The 22,346-nt window shown below is 41.0% G+C and overlaps 1 protein-coding gene across 5 annotated transcripts in view; it reads right to left on the bottom strand.

Moving 5' to 3' along the window:
- snx14 (sorting nexin 14) overlaps positions 1–22,346 on the bottom strand; it is a 233,237-nt gene that overhangs the window by 64,390 nt on the left and 146,501 nt on the right. For all 5 annotated transcript variants that reach the window (XM_043696232.2, XM_043696228.2, XM_043696230.2 and 2 more), the window contains 4 exons: positions 17,267–17,367; positions 11,759–11,870; positions 10,065–10,105; positions 7,034–7,153 (listed from right to left, as the gene is read on the bottom strand). In XM_043696232.2, the coding sequence (XP_043552167.2) occupies positions 7,034–7,153; positions 10,065–10,105; positions 11,759–11,870; positions 17,267–17,367 (374 nt within the window). The remainder of the gene's footprint in view (positions 1–7,033; positions 7,154–10,064; positions 10,106–11,758; positions 11,871–17,266; positions 17,368–22,346) is intronic.

Below are 22,346 nucleotides of genomic sequence, written 5' to 3'. Positions count from 1 at the left end.
TGATGTGGGAGACCATCAAAGCTTACACGCGAGGTTTGATCATCTCCTACTCAGCGACTCAGAAAAAATTAAAGGGAGAACAACAGCGTCTGCTTGAAGCTCACCTAAAAGCAGCTGAAACAGCATACACTGATAAACCTTCTATTATTAAATTGCAAAGGATTATGGCTCTTAGGACAGCTCTAAACACTACGCTTATTCAAACGGCCAAGAGGGAAATATTATTTGGAAAACAAAGGTTATATGAATATGGCGACAAACCGGGTAGATACTTAGCATTTCTTGCAAAGAAAAAAAAGGCCCCTCAGACTATTACGTCTATCAAGGAAAGTACGGGTATTTTGACTCATGATCATAAAAAGATTAATGCGATCTTGAGAATTTTATTCTGAGTTATATAAATCGCAGGATTGTGAAGACAGGACTAGGAGGATGCAGTCATTTTTTAAAAATTTGACCTTTCCGGGCCTAACTCCAGAACAGGTATCGGTCCTAAATGCTCCTCTAACAGTCCAAGAAATACTTGATGCAATTAGGCAACTTCAGAGCGGTAAGGCACCTGGCCCAGATGGTTTTCAAGCTGAATTCTATAAAGAATTTACAGAAATATTGGCTTGTCCACTTATGGACATGTATATCTATGCATATAGTCAGGGCTGTCTCCCGCCTTCGCTGAAAGAGGCAAATATCTCTCTTAGCCTTAAAAAAGGAAAGGATCCAGAAGATTGTACGTCATACAGACCAATATCCTTGCTAAATGTAGATTTTAAAATCCTTTCTAAAACGTTAGCATTGAGACTAGAAAGGGTCCTGCCACATATTATAAAGGAGGATCAGACGGGGTTTATTAAGGGCCGTAGATCATCTAATAATATTAGAAGGGTTTTGAATATGATTCAAGCTTGTCATCAGGGAAAGATACCAGGAGTAGTAGTTTCATTAGACGCGGAAAAGGCATTTGATAGGGTCGAATGGTCATATTTGTTTTACACATTGGAAAGGTTTGGCGTTGGACAGGTGTTTACCAAATGGGTCTCAACAATGTATAGTGATCCCAAAGCAGTTGTGGTTACCAATGGATTAGGTTCAGATAGCTTCAATGTGGGTAGGGACTGCCGTCAGGGATGTCCTCTCTCGCCATTGTTATTTACGCTAATAATTGAACCACTAGCAGAAGCTATACGAGCTGATCCTAATATAACGGCCCCGAGGATTGGTACAGGTAAACATAAAATTACCCTTTATGCAGATGATGTTCTTCTACTCCTCAGTAATCCTCTGATGTCCGTACCTCACCTAATCCAAGTTATTAATATATTTAGCGCATTCTCAGGTTATAAAATTAATTTTTCAAAATCGGAGGCTATGCCAATGGGTGGCCTTGCTCTGATACCCCACTTAGTGGACGGATCCCTTTTTCCCTTTCGTTGGTCCCTGGAGGGCTTCTTATATTTCGGCATTTTTATTACCCCAGTATTTGGTCAGTTGTGTAAGGCTAATTTTGCACATTTACTGGAAAGGATAAGGCAGGACCTCCAGCGATGGAGAGACCTTCCAATTTCCTGGTTGGGTAGAATAGCACTAATCAAAATGAATGTCCTGCCCCGTCTCCTATATCCTATGAGAATGCTTCCGGTGATGCTGCCGAGGCTGGCTCTACGTAAATTATATGGTGGCTGGGTTCCTTTATCTGGAATCATAGACGGCCCCTCATTAAGCTGAAGAAGCTACAGCTTCCACAGACAAGGGGAGGATTGGACTTCCCAGATTTTAGGAGATATCAGTTAAGTTCCCTATTAAGTTACATAGCTGATTGGGTCTTGTCTGATCTACAATCAATCTGGTTGGACATCGAGGCCTCTCAAGTAAAATACCCACTTAATAACCTTTTATTTTCAGACAAGAGGAAAATCATTACAGATCACTGTAAAAACCCTATAATACTAAACACAATTAAGACTTGGAATATAATGCGGCAAAATGAGGGCAACTCACATAAAACATCCCCCTATGCACCGATAGTGGGAGCATGGGGATTCCAACCGGGGTTTACAGATGCCACTTTTAAACTCTGGAGATCCAGGGGTATCTCATGTCTAGGGGACCTATTTAAAGATGGGGTCTTGATGTCTTTTGAACAGCTGCATCAGAAATTCGGATTACCTAATGGAGACCTCTTTCGATACTTCCAAATTCGAGACTATATACAGAAGACGACTACGTTATTAGGTAGTCTTTATAAATCAGATAGAGAATGTAGTGTCCTACGACCAGTGGGGGTATCTTCCATCAGTAGTATTTATCATTTACTACATGATGAAGTATCGGGAGATATGGATAACCTGCTTAAAACATGGGATCAGGATTTGGGACTAGAAATCTCTATAGAAACATGGAATGATATTTGGGAAAACGCTAGAAGAATTACTATTTGTAACAGAACCCAGGCTATCCAGCTGAAGATACTTCATAGGGCCCATATAGCACCGAATCGATTGGCAAAATTTAAGGCAGGAGCATCTCCAATGTGTCCCAAATGTAAAATAGAGGTGGGCACTCTTGTACCTTGCCTGTGGACCTGTCAGAAGATCCGTAGATATTGGACTAAAGTAGCAAGTAGCCCGACAGAAATTTTAGGAACGGAAATTAAAGTGGATCCTGTATCTCTCCTTTTGGGCTTTTCGAACTTTCCCTCCCTGGACATGTACGGGAAGAGACTATTTTCTATTCTCTCTTTCTGTGCAAGGAAAAATATTTTGGTAAACTGGGTGGCTGAGGGCCCCCTGGACTTTCAAATTGGCACAGATTAATTATGGAATGTATTCCCCATGAATTCCTTACAAATATGGTGCACTGAAAGACCAAATTATTTTATAAAATATGACAGCCCTTCTTGAATTCCGTAAATACAGATATTTCGGCTATCCTAACAAGGGCTTTTATTTAATTGAGATTACAAACCTGGCTGGTCCGGGGCCCCTTAGGAGAGGAATCCCGCACAAATACGGGTTTTATTACATTTGATGTTAACACATTCCGAGCATGTAAGAGACTTAAATATACACTCTGGTTAGTTGTAGGTTAGATTAGTCGACAGTTGAGTTTTGTTTTTTTTTCTTTTTCGGTATTTTTTCCTTTTGTTAAATTTTGGCTATTGTATATTTGATTTAATTGTATCTCAATGTTTGTATTTGAGAGTTTTGTTTATTTTTGTAAACTTGTAAAAATGTTAAATCTCTAATAAAAATATCTATAAAAAAAAAAGCTATGTCCCCTCGTGCTAGCCATCACCATCCGAGTAAAAAAGCTCTCACTGTCCATCCTATCTAACTCTCTGATTATCTTGTATGTCTCAATTAAGTCACCTCTTAATCTCCTTTCCAACGAAAACATCAAGGCCTCAGCCTTTCCTCATAAGACCTTCCCTCTATACCTGGCAACATCCTATTAAATCTCCTCTGCATCCTTTCCAATGTATTCACGTCTCTCTTATAAAGCAGCGACCAGAACTCTATGCAATACTCCAAGTGCATCCGCACCGGAGTTTTGTACAGCTGCAATATGCTCACATGGCTCAGAAAGTCAATCCCTTGAACAATAAAAGCTAACACACTATATGCCTTCTTAACAACTCTATCAATCTGGATGGCAACTTTCAGGGATCTGTACACATGGACACAGAGTTCTCTCTGATCATTCACACTACTAAGAATCTTACCATTAACCCAGTACTCTGCATTCCTGTTACTCCTTCCAAAGTGAATCACCTCACACTTTTCCACATTAAACTCCATTTTCCACCTCCCAGCCCAGCTCTGCAGCTTATCTATGTCCCTCTGTAACCTACAACATCCTTCTGCACTATCCACAACTCCAGCTGGATAACTTGTAACACTGAAGCGCCCTAACTGAGCCTCCTTCTTCCTTTTTACAAGAGATTCAACTTCTTCAGTAAACCACGGTTCCATCGCTTGACCACATTCTCCGTGCCTGACAGTTACGTACTTATCAAGGACACGCAGTATCTGTTGCTTGCACAAGCTCCACATTTCTATTGTGCCCATCCCCTGCAGTTTCCTTTCCCATCCTATGCATCCTAAATTTTGCCTAATCACATCATAATTGCCTTTCCCCCACCTACAACTCCTACCTTGAGGTATATACCTACATAACTGAATTGTGGTCACTATCACCAAAGTACTCACCTACCTCCAAATCTAACACCTGGCCCTATTCATTAGCCAGTACCAAATTCAGTGTGTTGGCCCCTTGTTGGCCTATTTACATACTGTGCCAGGAAACCCTCCTGCACACATTGGACAAAAACTGACCCATCTAAGATACTCGAACTATAGCATTTCCAGTCAATATTAGAAAAGTTAACAGCTACCGCTACTTGCACTCCTATCGAGAATCATCTTTGTTATCCTTTCCTCTACATCTCTGGAACTTTTCAGAGGTCTATAGAAAACTCCCAACAGGTTAACCTCTCCTTTCCTGTTTCTAACCTCAGCCCATACTACCTCAGTAGACGAGTCCTCATCAAACGTCCTTTCTGCCACCATAACACTGTCCTTGACTAACAATGCTCCCCACACCTCCCCCTCTTTTACCAACCTCCCTGTTCTTACTGAAACATCTAAACCCTGGAACCTGCAACAATCATTCCAGCTCTACCCATGTCTCCGAAATGGCCACAACATCGAAGTCCCAGGTACCAACCCATGCTGCAAGTTCACCCACCTTATCCCAGATGCTCCTGCCATTGAAGTAGATACACTTCAAACAACATTCCTACTTGCTTGACCTTGAAACCTTATTCATGACCTCACTACTCTCAATCTCCGGGACACTGGAACTACAGTTTAGATTCCCATATCCCTGCTGAACTAGTTTAAATTCTCCCAAAGAGCATTAGCAAATCTCCCCCCGGCCCCCACTACCTCGGATATTGATAGCCCTCTGGCTCAGGTGTAGACCATCCTGTTTGTAGAGGTTCCATCTACACAAGAATGAGCCCCAATTATCCAGGTATCTGAATTCCTCCCTCCTGCACCATCGCTGTAGCCATGTGTTCAACTGCTCTCTCTCCCTATTCCTCGCTTCACTAGCATGTCGCATGAGTAACAAACCAGAGATAACAACTGTTTGCTCTAGCTCTAAGCTTCCAGCTAGCTCCCTGAATTTTTCTATTACATCCCCATGCCTTTTCTTATCTATGTTGTTGGTGCCTATGTGGACCGCAACTTGGGGCTACTCCCTGTCCCCCTTAAGGGGCCCAAAACACAACCCGAGACATCACGGACCTTTGCACCTGGGAGGCAACACACCAATCACAAATCTCTCTCATTCCGATAGAATCTCCTATCTGTTCCCCTAACTATGGAGTCCCCAATGACTAATGCTCTCCTCCTCTCTCCCCTTTCCTTTTGAGCAACAGGGACAGACTCTGTGCCAGAGACCTGTATCCCTGATACGTTGTCCCCCAGAACAGTATCCAAAACAGTATACTTGTTATTGAGGGGATTTGTCTAGAATAAGGCCATTTTGGTTCTGGCTAACAGATAGTGCCTAAGGCAATAATCAGGGAAAAGGTCTTTCGGGTTTTATTTTAAAACACTTGTACAATGAAAGGGAAAAGTGACCAGTTCTCCCTGTTCAGGTATTTTTCTCGTTTGGTTTAGTTTTTAGCAAGCGGTCTGTTCAAAGCTACTAGTCAAAGAAAGCGGCTGCAGTGAAAAGAGAGTTCCATGCTTCAGCCAATGATCCCTGGCTGATTCTCTCTGCCATCTCTCTCCCCTGAAAGAACCTGTGTTTGAATCAAGGGATGTGTTTATAGGATGTTACAGAAAATCGGAACAGCTTTATGTTAAGTGTGGAGGATATCATGTCAGTTCCGGTTTTCAAATATTTCTAAATTCTGTTTTCTCTTGCTTGTGTTTCATTTGGTAGTCTGTAAATCAATGCTGTTTGGTTTGAAACTAAGTGGTTTGATCAGCTGCATCATTCCTGGAATATCCACCTTACAATTGCTTTAAACAACTAGAAAGTTAGGGGTTGGGCTACCTTCTTGAAATGTTTTGAGGGGGTCTGGCCTGGACCATAACATGTCTTTTAGCTTTTTTATTGGGCATTGGCAAAGACTACCCTGACTGTCAAAGATGATCATGAATGATCCACCTCAATTCAACCTTCCTGTGTTATCCCCATACCTCTCAAATACCTTCATATCCATTAAAAAAATCTGAAATAAATTTGGAATAAAACAGAGAAGAATTATTACTGAATTTGAAATGTCCTCTAGACATACATATCTCAAAAACAGCACTAAATCCTGACTCTTGAAAATAGATGTGGTAGACAGTTGCTGCTGCAATATATAAATATTATTCTTGTTGTAAACAGTGTTAATTCTGAAAATGAATAGATTTTTCACAAAGTTGCAATGTGAAAGCATTTACTTCAACTTTTTCACTGACGATTTGCTTCTCGTTAAACTACAAATTGTAGTGTGAATTTTTCAAATAGCCATCATACACCAACATAGTCACATATCAAAGATCAATGGACTAGCATCGCCACCTTCCAAAGTTTAACGTTAGCCAAGTCTCAAATTAAGTGTCCAAGTTCAAAATGATTAAATTCATCAAAATTACTCATTACTTTGGGATTACCAAATACATGGACAAACATTTGGGAGTCTATTGCAAATGTTAATCATAATATAATCTCAACTGCAGAGCAGATGATGAATATCTAAAAAAACTGAAAGAACCGCAGATGTTGGAAATCAGAAACAAGAACAGAAATTGCTGGAAAAGCTCAGCACGTCTCGCAGCATTTGTGGATAGAAATCAAGAGTTAACATTTCAGATCTAGTGACCCCTCTGAAGAATCTACTGAATAAGAATTGTGTTACAATTTCAGCAAGCACTGAATTACCAAGTGTGATTTAAGAAAAAAAGGTCAATATGTAACATTGATTGGCTCTTCCCACAAATTACCTGCCAAATACACTTGCTCTCAAATTTACCTTTTTGTTGTTTTCCGAAGTAGGACTGAGAATGGTGAGTTCTGGTCTACTTGGTTTAGGTTTGGGAGCCTCACAGGAGTTGATAAATGCTGTGAGGAATGACTCCAGATGTTGGCCTTTCTGCAACCGAAACAGGGAAATAAATACAGCTTCATACATGCTACTCATGTTGCACAATTTGAAAGAAAGGCAGACATAAAATGAGGAAGGTGCAGCTAAATATAAAGTAGCGTAGGGAATGCCATTGTACTTATGTTACTTTTCAATTTGATTAATAGCTTCTTTAAAGAAAATATCGAACTAATACATTTTCTATTTAATAGAAGTTATAGTTTCAATGAACAATAGCTAGAGAAAGTCACCTGGAGTTATCAGATCTCGGTCAGTGCAACAGCAAATAGACAACAATTTGGCCTCCAATCTAGAGAAAAATGATGTACGTGCCAGCTTCTGTTAGCGATCCAGCATCGCCTGCTGAGAACTGCACACCACTTTGTACTTTGTTTGCTTCAACCCCATAGTTAAACAATCTGCCCAGATGCACATAATAACCAAAAATGTTGTCACGTGAATGGCAAAACATATTCAGCACCTTGGAACCAAGCACATGCGTGCAGCAGAAAAAAGAACTAGTGGTTCACTTAATCAGATGTGCATGAAATAGTGCACAGTAATGCATCACTAGCCCTATTTAGGCAACGAACCAATTAAAACAATTGATCATTCTTCATACCTAAATGCAGAAGTGGAGGAGGGAGCATCCAGTCTCCTTAGCTCGGGGTTCATCTATCCGTATGCTTTTTTCTTTTTCTTTCCTTTTTCATCTTCTCCCTTTTTTTACTAAGAGTTTAAAGTTGTTTTTTAAAAAAAACTAAACTTGGAGCAGCTGAGGGCTTGAATGGAGTGGTGCAGAGCAGGCTTAAACCCAGAGCACAGGGAGCTGGAGGCACTGAGCAGAGCAGGGACATTTGTTGGACTGGGGACTGGTGCAGGCAGTCAGTGGCTTGAGGGGCCAGTCAGACTACATATGGAAGCCCCTCAACTGAATGTAATGTTTATCTGACTGTAGGCTTATCCTTTTAGCTGCATGTCTTATTTTCTAACTTACCTATGAATTACTAAGGTAAAGTGACCTTTTCTTTCTTTATTTCTCTTCGTAGCTAAGATTTGTACCTAGGTACAGCACCATGAGGGTGACATTGTAAACTTTTTACTGTACTTCCGTACATGAGCACATGTGACAATAAAACCTAAGCTCTAATTCTAATTTTATTTGTTATTTTGGATTACTGCAATTTGATGATCAGTTGAACAAATTTATTGAGGAGGAATTTGGCCTGACCATGTGACAAAGTTAATAGTTAAAATTGTAAGATGTTATCAGACTGAGTTACTTATCAGTTTCTGACAGGCCCTTTGTACTACTAGATTTGTCATGTCATATAAGTAAACTGATCCCAACCAGGTTCCTCCATCACATTAACATCAGTCAGAATTTCAACGAATGCACGTTCATAAAAAGAATGAGTTGCAATGACAATCCAAAGGCCAAGGCCAAGTGGGTTGATTGCAGCTAAGAACAGACTTCCATCACATGGCAGATTGAGTTCAGCTGAGTGCAAAGAGATCAGTCATAAATAAAGAACAAGCGCAAACAAAAAAAAACTTAACTCAAAAATTCAGCAGCATCTTTTGCGATAAACAAAGGTTTCAGCATTTCAAGCTGGACCCTTTGTCAAAGTTTTGACTTGTTGAATGTTTCGCTTACTTGTTTCATATTTCTACTAGCTGCAGGTTATGTTTTAAACGTGAAGTCAGTTAGGAATCCTCTAACATAACAAATGGATCAGCTGAATCACGGAGGTTTGGACAAATTGACAGCAAGATTTCCTCTGAGTTTTCATTAATGAGAATAGTCTCTATATTAGGACCCTCTTCCTAAAGGTGATACATGATGTGGCATTGACCAGTAATATGCAAAGGATATATTCAGATCAGTTCATGGCAAGACCAAGCTATAAAGATGATTGAGGAAATATTATCCAAAAGGTGAAAAGCAATAGTTAACCTCATTTTGCATAAATTCACATTCAACCTTAGGACTGTCTCACTTTAGCAGTAAATTTGAAAACGAAAACAGGGAAAGCCTTGAACTTAACACACTACTAAGGAAATTCAATTGAAAGCTTAGTTTATCTGCTCTTAACTGTAAGTTATGTTGCTGCTATCCAAATTTTGTCTGTTTTGTACATATGTATCAGGTGTATAAATAGCCACTTGGTCATTAAGAACTAGAGAATTGATGAAAAAAATGAAGATCTGCTAAAGCTTTCTATTTTGCACTCATTTGTACAAACAAATTCAAGAGGAAAACTAACATTTATACTGTATAAGAGAAGAATGTCGATTAGTTGGTAAATTGCCTGTTGCAACAGAAAAGAGACAGCCATTCATTGGTTCATTTCTCAGGACAATACTTTGATGAATCAAAGTCAACCAACCTGGTTTAAAATTTTAAAGCCTGGCTGTTACCAGTCAATCCATAGCAACGTCTCTACGTATCAGATTTTATTTTCTAAACAATTAGGACTCTCCTCTCATGGTTTTCCCTTTGAATTTGTATTCTTGTAAAATATCCTGATCAGAACAAAACGTTTCAACAAAAAAGTTTTTCAGCAGATTCCGTACTATCAAGTTCCTATTTGTGTCTCTGAGGTTCAACGTGCATGTAGATCAAATCTGGGCTAACAACATTTTTCTTAACTTGCCTGCAGATTGAACAATTACACTTTCTATTGAAATCATTCAAGAGCGTATCAAACACAAGGTAGTGGCAGTTTTCATTTCCAAATGCACTGATTACGTTAAATGAAACAGTTACACAACTGAATGGGCGTTTGTGAAATATTACTCTTGTACATTCCCCAGCAATCCATTCTAGGTGAAAACCTGGGAACATGTGATCTGCTCACCTTGACTGACAACATTGTGCAGATGAATCACTGTAAATAAAAAAGATATTGGAACTTACCTCCTTGATGAGTTTTCCAGGGACAGACTTGATAATCTTCCCTATAACAGATAACACCATATCGTATTTGAGGAATCCTAATTCAGTTATTAACAAATTCTTGCGTTCTGTTTACAAGTGGTTTAAACTCCAGCTCTATTCAACAACTTCTCTCTACAATTTAAGTGCTTGCTATATCCATTGAGTATTCGTTGCCAAATTCATTTATACTTTCAGCTTTCATTGTCAGTTCATACTTTCTCATTCCCTCTAGCCTGTGTTGGGATTTAGCTATATAGTAGGAAATTACAACATTTCTCACAATGGACAAACTCGTAACGACACATACACAATCCCCAATTTTAACTCAAAATCTGGATGGTTGAAATCAATTCCTCTGTGAGAGATCTTTTTCGGATTCTCTTGCACAATACTGGCAAGAGTGATTTCAAGATTTAAGAGAGCAAAAACTGAGGTGGATGCACGATGTCAGCACATACACAAAGAGAGGTGCAGAAGGTGATGGTCAGGGTGGGGGGAGCTGGAAACTAAGAGCAGATAATTGTTGATGGAGCATTGAGTGTAATCCTGCTCCTCTGGTCCTCAAAGAATCCTTCCAATGACAAACAAAATTTAAACTTTGTACCTCCTAGCCATGCTCCAATTTGGCACTGTCTGACTATCCACAATTTTAATTATCAATCTCATTGCAGCATTAATGATGTCAATGGGTCATGACCTTCACATTGGAAATATCATTCTAGTTAAAACAGCAGAGGGCTGGAGTGAGACACTAAACCCCCAATCATTATTTCAGCTTCTCTACCAAACCTTGTGAACTCAATCAAAACTGGGCAGTACTAATCAAGCTGAGGTGAAGAAAAGGCAGTAAGTGGAGATGTCAAGAAAAGTTCTAGAACTGATCTGAATCAGAGTTCATTCTTTATTCAGAACTGGATCCATTTGAAATATGTCCCAAACACATTCCAAAACCTCCCCAGGTTAGAGGAATCCAAAACTAATGGGCATAGGTTTAAGGTGAGAGGAGAAAGATTTTGAAGGGTTGTAGAGGGTGATGCGTGTGGAATGAGCTACCAGAGGTAGAGACCATTACAATCACTATATTTCAAAGGCATTTAGAGTGGTATAAGAATAGGAAGAGTTTAGAGGGATATGAACCAAATGCTGGCAAATTGGACTAGATTAATTTAGGATAACTGGTTGGCATGGATGAGTTGAACCAAAAGGTCTGTTTCCATGCTATACAATTCTATGACGCAATGACATGATTACTCAATTTTATAAAAGTACACAATCCCAACATAAAATTTAAGTTCAGATAACTAATTAATCACATACATATTATTTGAATTGCGGTCAATTTCCGAAAAATATATTTTTTGAACCTGAAGAAAATTGCTGGCTGGCTACAGCTAAAGGCATTATGCACTGACACCCACTGCATTGTGACACAAGCATGTTGTTAATCAATGTTTGCATAAAGCTTCATTAATGTCTGTTATTTGCCACATGTTATTATATAAACATATAATAGCACAAGTTTCTAATCTGAATTTCTTTTTAACGTCAAGACTGTGTCTACTTCAATAATTCTGAGTCGTATCAGTTACAATGATGAATTACTCATTTTACATTTTAAAAAAACTAGACTAAATGCAATATGCAGCATGGTCTGAAGAGATCATTATACTCACCCAGATTTACATCCGGAAGAATTTTTTCAAGAAACTGTGATTGACAGCCATCTGGGGATAAAAAATCGGCCAGGAGTTGGCTGTTGCTTAGTTCTGGGTGTTTCAGCAAATTCTATTAATAAAGTTTAAGTATTAAATCAACTTCATGGTTTAACTAGAACATTTGGACCTTAAACACTCAATTTTCCAAATGGGTTATTTTAACCTACTTACTATAATTAAGTTAGCACTTGATTTAGAACTTACAACAGGAAATCTAGACTAACATCATAGTCAGTTATACTATTATGAAATATTCAAGTGAAGGCAGTTCATTCACAACTAATTTCTGAACTTTGTTTAAGGGCATTCTTAGATTATTATCTTTGGAGAAGGACCCCCTTTTTCTCATCTGACTCTTGGAAATATAAATCAAAAACAAGTAAGTTTCCAAACATACTGTGCTGATACCCAGTTCTCACCTCACCATAACCCTTATCTGGTCCACTATCTCTAAATGTCAGATTGCTCAGTTGACGGAGTACAATGAGCAGTAATTTCCTACAAGTAACTATTATTCATCAGCTCCACTGCTCTCCCTGTCAACTATTTAAGCTAATTGGGCCATCTGCAATCTTGGTGTTATATTTGAATGTATGTCGACATCATCATTAAGACTTCCAATTCTCATCTCCATGACATCATCTGATTCCACTCCTGGCTTAGTGCTATTTCCAGCGAAATCCTCTCCAACACCTTTGTTACTTTTTGACTCAACTACTCTAATATACCGCTGGCCAGCATGCCCAGTCCTAACCACTAAATTTGCTGCCATTCAAAACTCTGCTGCCTATCTTAATTCATATCCAATACCATTCTAACCATAATCCCTCAACTCGTTGACCTATACTGCCCCCCTGAATAGCTAACATTTTGATTTTAAAATTCTCATCCTCATTGCCAAAGATCTTACCTCTCCCTATCTACATAACCTTCCTCAGCTTTGCAATCATTCAAAACATTTGCACTCCAAGACGCAGGAGAGTCCCAGACTTCGATCTGCCTTTAGGTTCATCGGCCCTAAGCTCTGGAATTTCCTGTTACTTTCCTCTTTGTTCAAGCTTTTGCCAGCTATTCTAATTTTTTTTTTATGTGGCTTGGTGTCATATTTTGTTTTAAAATCTTTTCTCCCCGTGAAACACCCATCCTGTCAAACATTTCAATTACTTAGCCAAAGCAAGGGACTCTTCCAATATTTAAATTAATAGTAAAGGAGAATTATCAATTTCAAATTATTTAAAACAACAGTCCTTTGACTAGGGTGGTTAAAAAGGCATTTGGCACGCTTGCCTTCATTGCTCAGAGCATAGGAACTGGGAAGTCATGTTGAGGTTGTAAAGGACAATGGTGAGGCCTCTCCTGGACTACTGCATCCAGTTTTGGTCGCCCAGTTACAGGATTATCATCATCAAACTGGAGAGGGTTCAGAAGAGATTTACCAGGATGTTGCTGAGTATGGAAGGTTTGAGTTATAAAACAAAAGCTGGAACTACAATCATAACCATAATTAGATCCCAGATGAACCAACATCGCCAGCTGGAAAATACATTGCTTGTTCTGCACTCTATTATAAGTTTTCAGTATAATCTATTGCTCATTCCTATTCATCCCCAACGGTAATGGTGAGTTGCTTCCCTAACCGCTGAAGACAACGTGGTGCAGGCATTCCAGGATTTTATCCCAGTGACAGTTATGAAATGGCAATAGCCTTTCAATAATGTGCTTCCCCCCAAAAAGAAACATCCGAGGTTAAAGTAGCATATTGTCTGTCAGAATTCAGATGAGAAAGGACAGACGATCAGCTAGCTAATAATGGTGGAAAACAGAACATGTGGAAATCAATTAAGATGCAATGTTACTTTGAAAGGGTCACTGGTGGCATCCGTTAGTCTCACGAGACCAGGGATCTGCACCTGGGAAGTCTTACTTCAATCTTTGTTGGTAGAGCAGTGTCTATTGTGGCGATAGAGGCTTACATGGGAGTGGCAGTTTCGACTGCACTTGAAGGCACTGTCGTCCGATGTTGTCTTGGTGCTGTTTTATCGGGGGGAGGGGGTGTATTTTTCTTCAACAGCAAGCCTCAGCTTCTCTTCTCTTTTTAAACTGTGTGTAATTCCAGCCTCCAGTGAGAACAATCGCTTACAATATCATCCCACTTCTCGACGTTCATGTTCAGTGATTTCATGTCTCTCTTGCAAACATCTTTGAAACAAAGATGGGGCTCTCTTGCCACCCTTGAGCTCTCTTGCCAGAGGCCAGTTGCCCGTACAGCAGGTCTTTCAGGATCCTCCTGTCTGATATGTGGCGTACATGGCGCATCCAGCGGAGATGATGTTGTTGGAGCAGGATGAAGAGACTGGGTATCTGGGTGCGGGCCATAACTTCATTGATGGCGACTCAGTCAGTCCACTTGATGCCCAGGATGTGTCTCAGGCTATGAAGGTGGAAGGCGTTGAGACACCGCTCATCTGGAGTAGAGGCTTCAGGTTTCGCAGCCGTAAAGCAGTGTGCTGAGAACGCAGGCCCTGTGGACTGCAACTTTGGTGTGCGTCATCAGCTTTCTGCTCTCCCAGACTCTGTCAGCCTGACAAATGTTGAGGCTGCTCATCTGATCAGTCTGTTGATCTCAGAGTCTAGGGAGAGACTGCCCATGATGGTAGAGCCAAGGCACGTAAACTCATGGACTACCTTCAGCTCATAGTTGTTGATGGTAATGTTGATTGGTAACCAGGACCCAATATGCCGGTCTTCTTCAGGCTGATTATCAAGCTGAAGTCCATAAATCTTGAGAAATTGTCCACAAGGCATTGCAGTTGCTCTTCCAAGTGTATTGCCAGTGCCACATCGTCTACAAACAACATGTCCCTGATGAGTAATTCACAAACCTTGGTTTTCGTCCTCAGCCAGGACAGTCTGAATAGCCTCCCGTCTAATCTGGCGTGGAGGTGGACACCATCAGTTGATGTTCCAAAGGCATGCTTCACCATGTCTGGGAAGATGCCGCCGAACAGGGTGGGGGCAAGAACTCAGCTCTTCTTCACACCACTGCAAATGTTTCCAGGATTTTATCCCAGTGACAGTGAAGGAATGGCAATAGTGTTTCAAAAATGTGCTCTTCCCTCCAAAAAAGAAACACTTGAGGTTAAAGTGGCATATTGTCTGTCAGAATTCAGATAAGAAAAGTCAGATATTCTGTGAGCTAATAATGGTGGAAAGCGAAACATGTGGAAATCAATTAAGATACAAAGTTACTTTAAAAGGGAACATATGCTGAGATGTTAGTTCAACTCAATCTCACAAATTTTTGACAATTAAATGTCAACTGTCTCCCAAGATACTTATCATTAGAGGCAAACATCAAAGGGATATTTTTACCACAAAGTTGAAGAATCTTTTATTATCCAAGAAATTTACTTGGGGTTTACTTGTTTTATCTGTTAAATTTTTATTTTTGTATAAAGGTGCAGAAAATTACCTCTCCGATGCAGGACTGAAGATATTATAGCACGGATGTACAGGGAGAAACAGACTCTTCTGTCCAACTTGTCCATGCCTACCTGATATCCTAAATTAATCTTGTCCCATTTGTCAGCATTTGGCCCATATCCCTCTAAAACCTTCCTATTCATTCTCATCTAAATGCCTTTTAAATGTTTTAATTGTAAAAGCTTCCACCACCACCTCTGGCAGTTCATTCCACACACTCTCACACATCACCCTCTACAAGAAAAGGTTGCTCCTTAGGTCCCTTTTAAATATATCTCCTCCAACGTTAAATCTACACCGTCTAGTTCTGGATTCTCCCATTCTGGAGAAAAGACCTTGGCTACACATCACATCCATGCCCTCAACATTTTGTAAACCTTAGCCTCTGACATTCCAGGGAAAACAGCCCCAGCCTATTCAACCTCTCTCTATAGCTCAACCCCTCCAATCATGGCAACATCCTTGTAAATCTTATCTGAACCCTTTAAGTTTCACAAAAGTCCAAATAACATGCCTGGCAGAGTGCTCAGAGGATGTTCTGGTGTACTGGGGATGTTCTCACTAACATCTTTAACATCTCCCTGAGCTGTGCCATAATTCCAACATGCTTCAAGGTTACTGCCATCATCCCCGGGCCGAAGAAATCTTCAACATCCTGTCTCAATGACTACTGCCCTGTTGCGCTTACACCCAATATACAGTGCTTTGAGAGGCTCATGATGAGGCATATTAAGACCCTGCTGCCCTCCTCACTAGACACCTTGCACTTTGTGTATCGACCAAACCGTTCAACAGAAGATACCATTTCCACCACCCTCCATCTGGCCCTCACCCACCTGGAGAAGGAGGACACCTACGTCAGACTACTGTTCATAGACTTCAGTTCTGCATTTAACACAATCATTCCTCAGCACCTGACTGGAAGGCAGAGTCTGCTAGGCCTAAATACCTCCCTTTGTAACTGGATCCTGGACTTCCTGACTGGGAGACCTCAGTCAGCCCGGATTGGAAACAGCATTTCCAACATCATCACCTTGAGCACGGGGTCACCCCAGGGCTGCGTGCTCAGTCCACCGCTGTTCACCTTGCTGACACATGACTGTGCAGTGATGCACAGGTCAAATCACATCATCATGTTCACTGACGATAAGACTGTAATGGGTCTCATCAGCGCAAATGACGAGTCAGCATACAGCGAGGAGGTGCAGCAGCTAACGGACTGGTGCAGAGCCAACAACTGGTCTCTGAATGTGGACAAGACGAAAGAGATGGTTGTTGACTTCAGGAGGGCACGGAGCAACCACTCTCCGCTAGACATTGACGTCTCTCCTGTAGAGATCGTGAAGAGCACCAAAGGAATCCTGATGAAGGGCTTTTACCCGAAATATCAATTTTCCTGCTCCTTGGATGCTGCCTGACCTGCTGTTCTTTTCCAGCACCACAATCTTGACTCATATTCCCACTTTAGCCCATACCCCTTTAAATTCTTGAAATTTCTCTTTCTTGAATATATTCAGTGACTTTGCCTCCACGGGCTTTAGTGATAGAGAATTCTACGGGTTCACCACCATTGAGATGAGAAGTATTTCCACATCGCAGTCCTAAATGGCCTAATCTGTATTCTGAGACTGGGGCCACTGGGCATAGACTTCCTAACCATGGAAAACATCCTTTCTGCACCTAGGCTGTACAGCCTGGTAAAATTTTGTTCATTTCAATCAAATCCACTTTTATCTTTCTAAATTCTAGTGAATATAATTCCAGCCAAACCAAACTCTCCTTGTTTGACAGCCCCTCGGTATCGGCCAAATGAGCCTCTGCTGCACGTCTTCTATGGCAGGTCCATATCCTTTCATAATTAGGGTAAACCAAAACTTCAAGCAAAACCTTGCATGTCTTAACAAGACAATGTATAACTGCAGTAAGACATCCCTACTTCTGAACTCACATTAAAAATACATCGACAAATTAGATTTTACATACCTGCAGATATTCCTGAAACTCTTCTCGTTTAGAATTTAGGAAATCAAAGTTCTTGGATCCAATGAGTCGCTTTGAAGGAAGCTGCGCATCTGGGAAAGATCCTGAAAACACAAATCAGTCAATAAATTGCCGATAGGTATATATCCTTTTGGTTTTCTAGACACTGAACTAATGCACTACCAAAACACAAGCTCAGGTATTGTCCCCTTGTACCCCACAGACATTGATAATTCATTTTGGCGGTTTCTATTTCTGAATCAAGCTAATTAATATATTAAGACAAGAAAACAATGTTGCTGAGGTGTCTTAGAAGGGTCTTCAAATGAGGCCATCCAATCAGAGCTTAAAAATTTAAAAAAAGTGATTACCTTACTGTAGTTATACTAGAGGCCTCCCAACTGTAAGAGGGAGATATTGGTGCAGATATGTAGGCAAATCACAAAGCTGGCAGAAAAATATGGTTACAGTTGTAGGGGACTTCAACTTTGCTAACACAAAATGAAATTGCTTTAGTGTGAAAGGATTACATAGGGTGGAACTTATAACATGCATTCAAGAGAGTTTTTTGTGCCAATACATGGACAGTCTTGATAGACCAGTGCTAGAGCACTTGGGAAAGAAGCCAGTCAAGTGGTTAAAGTTTCAGTTGACAAGAATTATGGGGATAGTGACCCCAATCTTTTCAAAGTCATTATAGAAAGGATAAGGGCAGTACTGAAGTTAAGTGTCTAGCTTGACAGAAGTCCAATTTCAATTCATTAGATAGGATCTGGAAAACAGAATGGGAGCAGCTACTTGCAGATAAGTCTATATTTGGAAAGGTGGTGTCTCTTAAAAGTAGTATGGAGGGAATTCAGAGCCATTGTGGACCTTTCAGAGTGAAGGGCAAGGGCACCGTGCCAGGGAACCCAGAATATCAAGGAATATTGAGTCTGATAAAGAAAAAGGAAGCACGTGTCAGGTACAGCACACTAAAAATGGAAGAGGCCATTCAAAAATAGGAAATTGCTTAAAAAAGTTAGGAGGGCAAAGAGCAGTCTCAAAATATTTTTAGCAGATGGAATCAAGGGAAACCTCCAGGCTTCAGCCAGCATATTAAGGCTAAGAGGATCATCAGGGACAGAGTGGGACTTACTTGAGCCTAAAGGGAGAATCTGTGCAAGGAGCTAATGGATGTGAGTGACTATGTCTTTGGTACAAGTTCCACAAATAGCTTAACTAATGATGGTCAATAATGCTTCCCAGATTTGCATTTTACATCTCATTCTGAAAGATTCCTCACATCAAGATCCTCAAGTGGCTTTTTAATTGTCCTGCAAAACATGTTATAACTACTTGAGGTTGGATGGGCCGGACAAAATGATGAATTTATGAAAATGGACAATCAATGAAGCATGCTGGGAAATTGAGACTAGCCTTGACCAAAGCGACTGTTTCATAAACACGCTGCAGAATCCAGACAGGCTGTAGCTACAAACAGACAGTGTTAACCCAGCAGCTGCAGACAATACAAAATGCACTTTGACTTGTATTAAATAGAATTAATCTGAGTGCCATCCCCAGGACAATTGGAAATCCGAGTTGTTTGCCAGACACAGGGGCACCTTACACCCTTATTTGGAAAGGGCTCCCTGACCTCTGTGCACCTAACACATCCAGGAATGGATGCCCAAGGACCACCCTGCCATTAGCACGACAACATATGGTTGAGTCCGATTGCTCAGGATGATCAAGCCCTGATTGATTTTTGGAGGACACTAAAGGACTGGAACAACTACCAAGTATACAAATCATTGCAACAACATCCACAGGAGCAGTAGCTTGAAATGAACCACTGTGAAGGTAAGACACCCCTGGGACCACAGGAAGATGACCAGATGATCACCACCACGTGGATCAAAACCAAGATCTAGTATGGTGGTATATGATCATCCAAGTTAAAGCACAAGGTAGTTCATTAGATTTATAGGATAAATTGTTAGTTTATAGTGCATTTAATTGTTACAGTATTAATTGTGTTAAATAAATAAATATCATTTATTTTTATTAAGAGCCAACTTGCAGTTTCTTTGCTCGATATAAGAGTTAAAACTTAGTGTGGCAGATACAACAAACTGGCACCCCAGATGGGATCTTGAGAAGAAATGACTGTCATATTGAGATCGAAGCCCATAGAACCTCATATTCCTTGAGATTTTGCCTGAGCTGATTGTTTTGAGGACAGCTGTCCACACAAAGATCAGGAATTCAAGAAAATGAAAGGAACAGAAAGATCTAAACAGAACTGTTCTTTAAAAGAAAAAGCCAACAGGTATTTACTCCTGATCAAGCAAACAGAGTGCGTCTGCGTGCGCTCATTTGCATGCGCAATCCTCCGTGGGATAGGCAAGATTAAACATGGAAATTCGGCAGAGACCCGGTAGGATCATGACCAGAAAATAGTGAAAGCCGTACCCTCAGTCTGATTCACATCCCATACCCCTTTGTTAATCGAGAATGGCAGAGAAAGACACTAGAGTAGAAGATTGTCCCATTTGGGAAAAGAAGCTAAGGCAATACATTAGTAAGAAAAGGTGGCCTATACAGGCAGAATTTTGTTGAAACGATGAAATGGGACCAGGATCCCTAGGACAAAAACACTGGAAGGGTTTTAGGAAAATTCAAGGGAAGCAGGCGTCCAAGCCTGAAAAAGTCACAGCAATGAGGTGCTGTCTGTGACAATTGTTAGGTACAGAGTAGGAATTGAAAACAGTCCGTAAAGAATTAGAGGACACAAAAATGGAAATCATGGAGTTAAAACTGAAAAACTCAGCTCAGAACCAAAGAAATCAGCAAACTAACGATACATGAGGCAACTCCAAACCCAGTGAGAGAGCATACCAGGATACCTAATGCACAGTGTCAGCTAAAGATGTTGGTGATAATGGAGTGAAGAAATTGAGAAATAAATGCGCAGATTAACAGGCAGTAGTAAAGGTAATTCACCAGATAGATTGGGAAAAGAAACAGGCAGCTGTGCCTGCAGGAGATTGAGAAGTTAAAAGCCCAACTTTCAATCCGCAATGGAATAATGTGCGAATATGGGGAAGTTAAAGCTGAAGGGGAAGGTCAGAAGATAGACTGGGATGAACTCAGGGAAGACACGCAGCATTATACCATGTGCACGGAAGACTGGGGTCTGCCCCCATCCTTCCCAAAGGAGTCAACTCCTTCAGCACCCCCTGGGGACACCCAGTGTTGCAATGAACCTGATTACCACCAAAAGATGCATTGGGACGCCAATGCCCATCAATAACATACATTACCCTATTTTAAGTGGCACAATTAGCGGAAATTACTAAAAAATTCCAGACTTTGAGCCATCGGCTGATCCATTTACATTCTTTGAAAGGGTCAGGCAACAAAAGGTTTTACATAGGTTATATGAGAGAGAGAGGAAGTAAAACTCATTGTAATGTGTCTGAGCCAGTCAGTGCAGTCTGCAATCTCAGCCCCACTAAACGTAGGGGATGGAATCCTCACCGCTATGAAAAACGCGATTCTAACAGCAATTAGGTTCAAAGGAGACCCCAGAGATGGGTTAAACAAGTGTAGGCAAAAGAAAGGAGCACATCTAACAGCCTTTGACAATAGTTTATTTTTCGGGAGTCTACAAAGACATAAACAGGGGTCAACTATCCGGGCTGACTCAACTAAGTGGGCTAGGACATAAGTTTCCCATGACACCCTACAGAGCATGAAGGACTGTGTGAATTTCAATCGCACAGAGCCAAGCCACAAAGAGGCATGGTTTCTGAGAAGTATGTCCCGGGTGTGGGAGAAAAAAGCCCATAAACTAAACAAGAGCAAAAAGAGAGAAAGGACTGAAAAATGATTCCTTTCCAAACCTCCAACCAGAGTCCGGTGTGGAGGAATGAAGGAAGTGGAACCCAAAGGAACCCAGTTCAACCTAGTGAGCCATGGGGAGAGATAGAGGGGCACAGCAATGGAAACACTTGGCAACCAGTGTAGTGCTACCACTGTCAGCCTCAGGACAGTAAGCATGAGAATGTAGCACCCACATGTGGCCATACTCGCAGGCACAGGGACCACTGACCACAGCGGAATCAAGGGGTGATAGAGGGAGCCACCAACTCCCTTTAGAAGGCCCAACTTGGCAGGGTCCGGTCCATGCTGTGGACACTAGCCAACCCAAGTGCCCTCCTGAATCCAAACCTATGAGGCATCCACATGACAGTTGGCTTCTGTGTCCCCCAGTATGGATGTGCAACATGGAGTGAGTGTGTATATCGATCACTAGTCAATGGTGAGGTAGAAGGCCACCCCATAGAATTTCTTTGGGATAGCAGAGTTTCCCACACAATTCTGAACACCAAGATTTAATGATCTGCCCTGGCGGACCACAGGGACTACTGTTTTAAATGGATTTACTGGCCATGTTCAGGAGGGGTACATTACTGAACCGACAGAATTTAAATTAGGTGACATAACATGCCAGCACCCTGCTAACTTAGTCAACTGTCCCCCAAGTACAGAATACATACTAGGCATCGATTACATGACTAGGTACAATCTTACTTTTGATCCAGTGAATGCCTGCATATGGCAGATGTCTCCAGTTAGCAATGCCCCACCTATTATTTCAACAGGAAATTATGCTAATGAGATCAGCAAAATAGGGGAGTTTTGATTCAATTTCATAACAATGACCAAGAATCTGACTCAAACAGGTGTTTGTAAAACTCAAAGGGCTATTCGCCCAGCATAAACATAACTGTGGGCATATCCCAGGAGAAGTGATAATTGAGGGGTCAGACCTGAGACAGCAACAACAATACAGTTTCCCCTGACAAGCAGAGGGGGAGGTGGCCAAGGTGATTGACAGTCTGTTACAGTAAGGAGTGCTGCAACCTGTAGCCTCCATTAATAATGCTCCAGTTTGGCCAGTCAAGAAGCCAGATGGTTCATGGCATTTAACCACCAATTATCGGTAGCTTAATAAAGTCACCCCCCTCATTGCACCAACAGTAGCCAGCAGCTCTGCCACAATAATGAAGCAAGCCACGCAAGTAAAGTACTT

This window comes from Chiloscyllium plagiosum, unplaced genomic scaffold (assembly GCF_037043375.1).
Source record: "Chiloscyllium plagiosum isolate Xiang-an unplaced genomic scaffold, Cpla_swu_hap1 HiC_scaffold_10, whole genome shotgun sequence".
In the NCBI taxonomy this organism is placed as follows: domain Eukaryota; kingdom Metazoa; phylum Chordata; class Chondrichthyes; order Orectolobiformes; family Hemiscylliidae; genus Chiloscyllium; species Chiloscyllium plagiosum.
The sequence above is the reverse complement of the archived record's forward strand: the minus strand, read 5'-3'. Positions and strand labels throughout refer to the sequence as shown.